Below are 11,382 nucleotides of genomic sequence, written 5' to 3'. Positions count from 1 at the left end.
AGCACGAAGTATGGCCTTCAAGGGAAGTTGGGTTAAAATGACAACTATGTGGGCCTGGAAATAATAGGGAAGCTTTCATGTATCGTGGACCACGGCTAGTATGGCTTTTTCCAAGGGTAAGTACTTGACTTCAGCGTGCAGTGATTTGCTCACGTAATAGACTGGCTTTTGGATACCGTTTTCATCACGTATTAGCACCAAGCTCACAGCATGAAGGGCCACGGCGATATACGCGTATAGAACCTCATTGGTCTCAGGATTGGACATGATGGGTGGTCGGGATAGGTACTCCTTAAGCTGTTGGAAGGCCACAATATAGTCCTCAGACCACTCAAATCCCTTCCACTTGTTCATCAAGAGATAAAATGGTCTGCATATATTCGCCGACCTGGAAATGAATCGATTCAACGCCGCAATCATCCCAATGAGCTTTTAGACCTTCTTGGGGTTTCACAGAGGCTTGAGGTTATTAATAGCCTTGATTTGGTCAAGATCAACCTCAATTCCCCTGTGCGTAATAATGTAGCCTAAAAACTTGCTAGATCCCACGCCAAATGAGCATTTGGAAGCGTTTAAGCACAGTTTATGCTTCCTCAAGATGTCGAAGGTGTAGCCGAGGTCCCTCAGATGCTCGGACACCATTTTACTCTTCACCACCATATCATTTACATAGATTTCGATGCTCTTGCCCAATTGTGGCTCAAACATTCTCGTCATCATCCTTTGATAAGTGGACCCTGCGTTCTTCAGACCGAACGGCATTACTTTGTAGTGGTAGTTCCCGATAGGCATCACAAAGGCTGTCTTCTCCTGATCCCCCAAGGTCAGTGGTATTTGATGATAGCCCTAAAAGGCATCTAGGAAACTCATCCGGGGGTGGCCCGTAGTTGCATCCACCAGCTGGTCTATCCGAGGCAAGGGGAACGGATCTTTTGGACATGCCTTATTCAGGTCTGTGAAGTACGTAAACCCTCCATTTTCCACTTTTCTTCTTGACCACCACAGTATTGGCCAACCATTCAGGATAAAAAAAACCTCCTTGATAGCCCCTGCCTATTTAAGCTTCATCACTTCTTCTCAAATAGCATCAGCATGCTCCCTTGACGGGCGCCAGGGTGGTTGCTTCTTGGGAATTATGGACGGATTGACATTTAGGTGGTGACAAATGAAGGATAGGTCGATCCCTGGGGCATCACAAGCATCCCATGCAAACACGTCAATATTTCTCTTGAGAAACTCAATCAACTCCTCCTTCTCCTGAAGAGGCAACTGGGCTCCAACTTGAAAGAACTTTTCTGGGTCATCACCAATGACCACTTTCTCCAGATCTTCACATTTTGCCTCTTCGATAGCTGTATTAGTAGGTGCCACAGGGGCCTTTGATTGCTATAAATTCTTTTCAGTAATGGTCGAGGGCTCCGCATCGAGCCACTGGGAAATGGCAACAACCATACATTGCCTTACCGTGGGTTGGCAACCACAGATTTTGAGAACTTGGTCACCTAACTGGAATTTCACCTTCTGATGCAATGAGGAGGCAACGGCCCCTAAGGCATGGAGCCAGGGTCTGTCGACAATGGCTGTATATGAAAAGTACGTGTCCACTATAATAAAGTTCACTTCTACTATCTCTAGGCCGGTCTAGATGGGTAGTCTAATCATGCCCTTTAGGACAACAAACTTCCTATCGAAACTCATCAAGGGAGAGTTATAGGGCGTTAGGTCTTTCGGTTTTAACCCTAGCCCCTTGTAAAGGTCCGGGTACATGACCTTGGCCGCACTGCCATCATCCACCATCACTCTCCTTACATCGTAGTCCCCAATTCTGAGGGTGATCATCAGTGCATCGTCATGGGGCTATATGGTTCCAATCTTGTCTTCTCCTGAAAAACTCAAAATCGGGTGAAAATTCCTTCTAGCCTTCTTCAGTTCTGGCTAGGACTCCTCGGCCAGCAGCTGAGCCACAGTTAACACCCATGAAAGGCGCGTGCCTGTTTTTCCTGAAGCAGCCAAGATCACATTGATCATCCCCAAGGGTGGCCCTAAGGCATTATCTCTCTGGGGTTCCTGATAGGTTTGGCCCTGATGCTCGCTGGAATGATGTAAAAGGTGCCTCAGCCTTCTTTCTCAGACTAACTAGTCTAGGTAGCTCCGGAGGTTTCTACAGTTCTCTATGGTATGCCCGTGGTCCTAGTGGTATTGGCAATAAAGGTTCTGATTGCGGCTTGTGGACTCTCCTGCCATCTTATTGAGCCATTTAAAGTATGGCTCGTTCCTGATTTTCTCCAATACGTGGTGCACTGGTTCTCGGAACACAACGTCGATAGTCTGTGTGTTAGTTGCTCCGGGTTGCCCTGCAAAGTCTCTCATTGGGTGGCTGTTGTTGTATTGGTCTGACTTGAAATCCCTCCTCTCTTGGGGGATAACTTTTTCCTTTCCTTTACCTTGAAGTTGGTTTTCTTCTACTCGTTTGTACTTATCGATCCGATCCATTAGCTGGCGCACATTGGTGGCAGGCTTGCCGGTCAGGGACTTCCTCAAGCCGTGCCTAACTGGGAGACCATTTTTGAAGGTGCTAATGGCAACATAACCAAAACTGTCATCCAACTCATTGTACATCTCCCAATATCGGTCTGAGTAAGCCTTAGAGTCTCCCCATCATGCATCATGCATGGATAAAGACAATAACGCGCTTAAGGGCCGAGGAGCTTTGCTGTTCATAACGAAGCAAGATCCAAAGGCCTGGGTCAGCCGTCTATATGAATCTATGGAGTTTGTTTTCAAGCCATTGAACCACCTTATCGCCACTGGACCCAAGCTAGAGGGGAAGACTTTGCACATCAGTACCTCGTTCTTGGAATGGATAGCCATCCTTTGGTTGAACTGGCTCACATGCTCCACAGGTTCTGTCTTGCCATTATAAATGGTGAAGGTTGGCTACTGGAATCGCTGAGGGAGTATAGCTTCCTCTATGTGACGCGTGAAAGGTGCCTTGGAGAGTTTATACAGTGCCCTGCTCATGGCGTCGCTCTCCAAGCCCCTAAGAGATGGGCTTTTACGGCTGCGCCTCAGGTAGTACTCTTCTTCATGCGAGAAGGTCTCGCTCGAAGGGGTTCTCGATCTTTGCCTATAGTCGTCGTTGTTTTCGTCGTCAGAGGGTATATCAGGACTAGGGCGAGACCGCCTTCGTTGTGCATGACGCAGTTGTCTCTTTAAGTCATTTATCTCTCGCTTCATGGCCAGCTTATCATCCTGTCTTTGGGATACGTGGCTCCTAACTTCTTCTTCTTGTTGCATGGCCCGGTTGTCATTTCGCCTCTGGAGCATGTGGCTGCCCCCATGAGGGTGGCTTCTGCTGATTTGAGTGGTGTGTACATTTCCCTTTCGAAACCTTCCATTCTCTTCATTTCGATCATGCTCAGGGTTATGGAAGTTACCCTGCTGTTGGGATCCAACCAGTTCAGGCTGGTGGGGGCCTGCTTGGCGAGGGCCTGATCCTGCCATGCTTGATTGTTGCCCTTACTAACACACAAGTTCTTCCCACAGACGGCGCTAATTGTAGGGACTGGATTTAAGCGGTTCTACTGCTGAAAGAGTGGACTCAGATCCAACTGGCCCAATACAATGAATTTATAGAGAATGAGTCTAAAAACTAGGCCTTAGCGAGGATTGCAACAAATGAGCATGGTAGTGAATGGGTTGAATTACAAGAATATAAGCTAAAGCATGAAATTCTGCTCCTTGGCACTCTCTTGAGGAACGAGTAATTCTTATTATTTCTTCAATGCCTGGTTAGAAAGGTTTCTCAGATGATACGAGTCACTATGGTGTTTTCTGCTTCTTCTTGCCTCCTTTCTTTACAAAGGGATTTCTTACGTTATATATCCTCTTTCATTTGATCTTGGCCCTCCATTTGTTGATCAAGCAGGTCGCTACTTAAGTGTCATCCCATCAGCCACCTTCCCATTCTTTAGGTGGGTTGCAGCAACCAAGGCTGCACTGTTCAGGGGTTAATTCCTCATTAATGCGGCTAGAATGTTAGTTGTGGGCATTTAATGTGGAAGTGACAGTTTATCCTGGAATTGTTCCTCCACCATGTTTCCATGGCTGACACTTTGTACTTGCTCTTTCTCCTAGGATGCTCTGGGGAGGCTACTTTTGATGGCCCACTGCTTCCTCCTCCCACGGTCTTGATTGGCCGAGGACAGGATTGTCCTCGGCAATGTCCTTGGGCAACTTGGACTTTCTTACTTCGTCTTTGGGCGTCTCTCCCTCCTTGGCATGGGCCTTGGGCTTGGTATAAAGTGGGCCATGGTTGCCAGATTCTTTAGGCTCCACATCTTCCTATCATTTTTTTTTTTTTTTGAGATTCCGTATCCTAAAAACTAAATTTAAAGCCAAAAATTTCAATGAACTCAAAAATATTCTTTTGATTCTTACATCTAGGCATAAGGTAAATTAAACATAAATTTTTAGGTAAATGGATAAGCATTGGCACTTAATATCTTGGGTTTAGTTGATCAACTCAAAACTAACATGTTATAATCCTAGATTGGTTTCAACTCTACTTATCTATAGATAAGCATTGCATTTATGTTTATAACCATGTGTGTCCTTGTGTGTGTATATATAAGCTATCTAAATAATATAATTGTAAAAAATAATTAAATAAATGTCAATATAAATAAAAAAAATAAACATAAACATAAATATAATAAAAATGAAAACTAACCATTAAGTATAAGGAGTAAATACTGAGTCGTTGAATCCCCCATTCTCTCCTCAAGAGGCAGAGTTGGTTAAGAGCATTCAACTTTGTCATAATACTATGGAGGATAAGTTGGTGTGGCCTGTTGTCTCTTTGGGTATTTATTAGGTCAAGTCAGGGTATAATTTCCTTTCTCAAGAAAGAGCCTTGGGAACTTAGGTTTCAGCAAATCTGAATCAGGTTTCAGTGTGTATGGGAACAAATTTGGGGATACACTGTTCTGAATAAGATTAAGAGTATAATTTGGAGGGCTTGCAAAAATGCCATACCTATCAAAACGAATTTAGTTCGCATGACAGTTTTAACCGAAGATGTTTGTGAACATTGTAAGCAACTTGAGGATGCTATTCATGCCTTATGGTTATGTCCTTGTGTTTCGGCTGTATGTGACTTCGACTATATGTGGAATTTTCGTCAAGTCAAGCATTTTTATAAGTTCTTAGAACTGATGTAACACGTGATTAAGGAAAAGAAAGACCTTGAGGTTTTTGCCATCTTTGTCTGTTAACTCTTTGGCTCCGTAGAAATTGACTTTGTGTTTGTTGGTATCCTCCAACAAATTCTTCAATCAAAGTCAATTTTGATGGTACTATTTAAGGAGACATGAGAAGCATGTATTGGTGGTTCTAAAAATGGAAGAGTTAAATGTAGTGAAGATCATCAAAATCATAGAGCACATAGTAGAAACATGCAGAAACAACAATGATGAATGGACAAATGATCATTCATGAATTAGACCAACCTGAACCTGAGAATTTTTTATCCAAAGTAAAATGAGTCAACCTAGAACCAACCCATTTTTTTTCAGAGTCAGGTTAGGCTAACCCGTCTGACTTGACCCAACCTGTTTTTTTTCATGATATAAATTTTGAGATCATCAAGTAGCTTAAATCAAAATAACATCTCTACATCTTTTGGTGTGATAAAATTAAAGGGGCTTAAAGCATTGAATTTCTGCTATAAAATTCATCATATTTTTGTCATTGTCAGTTAAAGGTCGGAGAAGTCGCAAATGGCCAACAACTAAGCCGCCCCCTTACCTACAAGTCCTAACTCCGTCCCTGTCCATGTCCAAGCTCAGTGATGTGTGGGTTCAATATATAATTTTGGACAGTTTTGTTTATGTGAAACTGAAAATGCATGCTTTCTTTGTAATTTACTAAATGTCTCCTCATAATTCCTTTCGCATGCTCACAAGAATTACACTTCCTTTGCCATAAAAACGTGCACCAATTAACAAAAAATAGCAAAACACGAGCACTTTCAAATGGATGAAAATTTTCTATTTAACAACACCATTTACACCAAGGCGACAAATTGTGTATTCCCAATAATATCACATATAAAGCAGTATTTCCTAAGCAATTATTTATTCATTAATAAATTCAACTTTTTTTTTTTTTTAAAGATAGAAATTCTACTATAGCCTAATCTATGTGTATATGTGTGTGAACTTCCCTCTTGGAGACTTGAGCTCTGACCTTTGCCCTCCACACTCCACAAACACTTATACTTGTAGAGTGACATTACACCGAGAGTGTGCGGTGGTAATTCCATTATTATTAACAATTAAAGATATGCTTCATGGTTATCAAAAAAAGAAGAAGAAGAAGAAGAAGATATGCTTCATGGAAGACATCTCAATAGAAAAGCTCAAAAGGTAAGCATATGCTATTTTGTATTATATATCTTACTTAAAATTTAAAAAAATTTAAGTCACAAATGAGATGTGAAAACCAAAACCTAGTTATGACTTATGAGTTCCACCACCCACTTAGGAAGACCTCTTAATGTGTGTGTGGCTTTTGGCAAGTATGATCAATTTTCATGCAATAAGTTTTTATTTGTTTTCCAACGAAACACAGTCTCAAAGAATAATATTTTTAAATTCAAATACTAGAATTAGAAAACTCAATGTGAAAGGTTACTGAATATGAATTTGCTTATATTTGAGAACGCTTTTTATTTGAAATACAAAGAAAAGTAATTGCATGGACATATTGAGACTAATGAGCTTGTTGGAAATATTTTGTTTGAATACACAATCTTAAAAAAAGAAACAAGTTTCTTCCAACAACCATAATAGGAACTTAAATAAAAGTTTGAAAATTTTATCTTAGTTAGTTAACCAGTACAAATCACTCATATTTCATCTCGGCCTAAAATTCGACCAATTCTAGTCCATTTTGGGTCTATTCCACAAAATTCCAATTGGCTTAATGATTTCGGCCATAATGGGAACAATATTTTTTTTTTCCATTCCCTAAATTCATTTTCATTTTCATTTTTTCATAACTTAACTCACCTATAATATTTGTGTTTCTTTTTTCCATTAAGAATGTGTTTTTTTTTTTTGTTCGTTTACTTTACTTCTCCCTCTCTCTCCGTGTGTGTTAAAAATACTTAATATTCTATAAAATAAAAAAAAATAAAAAAAATAAAAAAAAAACTTTACTTACCTATGACATTTTTCTTTGCATATACTCTCTTATATATGGCATGTTTTATGATGTTGATATTAATAATATGCATTATTTAAATTTGAATTAATAAATGATATGCTAGAAAATTATGTGATGAAGAATCATATCTATTTATACTAAAGAGAACCCACTAGTATAATTTTTACTTCTTAATAATTTTTTTGTGGGCTTTATTAACTTCTTGGAACACACTCATGCATACTTTCTTTGTCTAATTCTTATTGTTTTGGATTTGGAGTTGGTTTATCTAATACATAACATTTTTATTGTTTTGGACTGGGAGTTGGTTTATCTAATACATAACATTTTTTTTTAAGTAAGAATTCTAACATGACAATAAAAATATACTCATTCAACCCTAAATTGTTAGTACTCTATTTCAATTTGGGATGTGTCAAAATGCAATTCACTTAAAAAATTCAATAAATAAATTTCCAAACTTACCTTTTATTTTATTTTTTTTTTCTTTTGGGTGAAAAAATCAACACTATTCTTTCATTATTATAGTTTAAATTAACAAGTTTAGCAAAGCAAAAAAAATTGAAATTAACAAGAGTACCTTTAGAAACTTGTATATTTTTAATTAAAATACAATGAATTAAATACCCCTAAAAAGTAAGATTTTCTAAATAGAATCAACAATACAGGACGAATGTAGTATAAATTTTTTTACTCATTAACGATAAATTATTATCTTTTTTAAAAACTTATTAATGATAAAATATATAGTTTTGTTTTTACTCATTAAAATAGTGTCTTGGATTTTGAGTGGTTTTGTAATATAATATTTGTATTAGTATTAGAATCCATCACACTATTTACTTCTCAAAAAAAAAAAAAAAAAAAAGAATCCATCACACTATCGCAGGAGTCCTAAAAAAAGAAAAAGAAAAAAGAATACATCACTAGTGTGTCTCTGTTTCGTCTCATGTTTTATAGAGCGCACCTTAAACCACAATCCGGCCCAATTGTATGCTATATTGTACTGTTGCTTTTGTTGATTGTTTATATGGTGAAAACTTAAAACCGTAGCTTCTGTTGGTGATGAATGAGGCCACTGCACTCACGCATTGAGAGCTGGCTCTGTGCTCTGTTCAAAGTTTCGATAACCCATTGTCGAGCAATCAAACTAGGCGACATTGCTGACATCTACACTGCCAACAATATTCTAAGTGGATATACAAAATGCAGAGAGTTATGCATTGCTCGCAAACTGTTCGATGGAATGCCTCAAAGAGACACTGTCTCTTGGAATACAATGATCGCTGGGTATGTAAACTGTGGGAACTTCGAGAATGCGTGGGAGATTCTAAGAACTATGAAGAGACGTGGGTTTGATGATTTTGATGGGTATACTTTTGGAAGCATACTTAAGGGAATTGCTTGTGCTTATCGGTTCGATCTTGGGCAACAAGTGCACTCCATGGTAGTCAAGATGGGTTATGTTGGAAATGTTTATTCCAGTAGTGCTCTTCTGGACATGTATGCAAAGTGTGAGAGAGTTGAGGATGCATATGTGGTGTTTCAGTCCATACCGGAGCGAAACTCTGTCACGTGGAATGCGCTGATTGCTGGTTATGTTCAAGTGGGTGATCGTGAGACTGCATTCTGGCTATTAGATTATATGGAGTGGGAGGGTATTAAGGTTGATGATGGCACATTTGCTCCACTTTTGACGTTGCTTGATGATGCTGATTTTTACAGGTTAACAATGCAAATTCATTGTAAAATTGTAAAACATGGGCTGGTATTTCATAATACTGTGTGCAATGCCTTAATCACTTCATATTCAGAGTGTGGGTCTATAGAAGATGCCAAAAGAGTGTTTGATGGTGCTGTTGATACCCGAGATTTGGTGACATGGAATTCCTTGCTTGCTGCTTACCTTGTACACAATAAAGAAGCAATCGCATTTGAGCTCTTCATGGATATGCAAGGGTTTGGACTTGAACCAGACATCTATACTTACACTAGTGTCGTTAGTGCTTGTTTTGATGAAGCACATAAAAACCATGGGAAATCCTTGCAAGGATTGGTAATAAAAAGGGGATTGGAAAAATCAGTACCAATATCTAATGCATTAATATCTATGTATCTCAAGTCTAATAACAGATGCATGGAAGATGCACTGCTCATTTTTGACACGATGGAGTTGAAGGACCGCGTTTCATGGAACTCAATTTTGACTGGATTTTCACAACTTGGGTTCAGTGAAGATACTGTGAAATTCTTTGGACATATGAGATCTGTGGTAGAAGACATTGATCACTATGCCTTTTCTGCTGTCCTTAGATCTTGCTCAGATATAGCAACCCTACAATTAGGTCAACAGGTTCATGTCTTGGCACTTAAATCAGGTTTTGAGTCCAATGAATTTGTTGCCAGCTCATTAATCTTCATGTATTCCAAATGTGGGATAATTGAAGATGCTAGGAAATCCTTTGAAGACACCCCCAAAGACAGCTCAATCACTTGGAATTCGATAATTTTTGGATATGCACAACATGGGAAGGGAAACGTTGCGCTTGAACTCTTCTACCTAATGAGAGAGAGGAGGGTGAAACCTGATCATATAACCTTTGTTGCAATTCTAACTGCATGTAGCCATTTTGGTTTGGTTGAAGAAGGATGCAAGTTTCTAGAATGTATGGAATCAGAATATGGAATTCCAATGCGAATGGAACATTATGCATGTGGAGTCGATCTATATGGGCGGGCTGGGCGTCTAGATCAGGCAAAATCTTTGATTGAGACAATGCCTTTTGAACCTGATGCTATGGTGTGGAAGACTTTACTTGGTGCTTGTAGGACTTGTGGAGACATTGAATTAGCTAGTAAGGTGGCAAGCATTCTACTCGATCTAGAGCCTGAAGAGCATTGCACTTATATAATCCTCTCTGACATGTATGGGCGTCTTAGGCAATGGGATGAAAAGGCTAAGGTGACAAGGCTTATGAGGGAAAGAGGGGTGAAAAAGGTCCCTGGTTGGAGTTGGATAGAAGTACATAATAAGGTGCATGCTTTCAATGCTGAAGATCATTCCCACTCCCATTGTGAAGAGATATATCTTGTATTGGGAGGATTAATGGATGAAATCAAAAGGTTAAATTCTGTAACTAATTTCAAGTTTTCGAGGCATGATTTGGATCATGGATCAGTGTGTGATTTAAGGCTCTGATGCTTATTTAAACCCTATTGTTTGAATTGTCTATTGCACGCAATGGTGGGTAAATTGTCTTTCTGAAGCTTCCAATTCGTGCTTTATATGGGAAAAAATTAATTCGGGTTCAAACAAATATAATATTTGATTATACTTCAGAGATTTTTGTTCAACATTGGAAACTTCTTGTAATGGTATTATCGGCAATCAAGCTATTCTAATGCATAAACAGTGATCAACGCATGCAATGCCTATCCATATATGTTCTGTGTTGTGAAGGAGGCTTGTTGCTTGCCTATTTTCCATCTTCATTAAGCCCACTGTCTTATCCAGGTCATGCTACATGTGCTCTGTTTTTGGCTGCTGACAAATAGTGGGAACTAATGGTGCAAGACACCAGGGACCTATAGTGGAATGCAAATAATACTACCCTTTCATTGACTGGGAATCAGATAGCATGTTTTTCTTGAAGGACTTCAAACCTTTTGCAGGAATTGGGGCATCAGTCTGGCATACTAAGGGCTGCTACTCATTAACAAAGATCTAGCTATGCTAGGGCTGCAGATTGGATAATGTTAGGTGTGTAGGCCTGAGTTTGTACAGGGCATCTCTTGCTAGTATTGCTTAGTTGTTTGCTGTGGCTTAGATAACCTATACAGCAGAGTTATGTCCCTAATGGGCTGTGGACAAGATGTTTACCTTGAATATCGGTATTTAAAGTATGCATCATTGCGGGTGTGTGGCAGGTGTAGCATAGTGCAGGGATGCTGTCATCCTTTGAGAATTTGCTGTTGTTTAGCTTAGGATTTGTACTTTTCAACTGGCTGAGCAATTGTGTATTAAGTTGGGGTGTGCAGAGTTGTACTCTATTGTCCCTTGGTTGTATGGTCTACTAGACCTTTGTTTTTGCAATAAAAATTCTTCCTGATTCATATATATATATATATATATATATATATATTTGTTTATTT

The 11,382-nt window shown here is 39.2% G+C and overlaps 1 protein-coding gene across 1 annotated transcript; it reads left to right on the top strand.

The window, feature by feature from the left end:
- The first annotated feature begins 8,081 nt into the window (after nt 1-8,081).
- Nucleotides 8,082-11,349, top strand: LOC112033926 (putative pentatricopeptide repeat-containing protein At3g25970). Its single transcript, XM_024066700.2, has one exon. It carries the CDS (start codon nt 8,300-8,302, stop codon nt 10,427-10,429), a length of 2,130 nt encoding a protein of 709 aa, XP_023922468.2. The 5' UTR covers nt 8,082-8,299; the 3' UTR covers nt 10,430-11,349.
- The last annotated feature ends 33 nt before the right edge of the window (nt 11,350-11,382 follow it).

The sequence above is a fragment of the Quercus suber genome, unplaced genomic scaffold (assembly GCF_002906115.3).
Source record: "Quercus suber isolate HL8 unplaced genomic scaffold, Cork oak 2.0 scaffold_306, whole genome shotgun sequence".
Taxonomy (NCBI): Eukaryota; Viridiplantae; Streptophyta; class Magnoliopsida; order Fagales; family Fagaceae; genus Quercus; species Quercus suber.
Note: the sequence above shows the minus strand (reverse complement) of the source record. Positions and strands in the feature narration are given on the sequence as shown.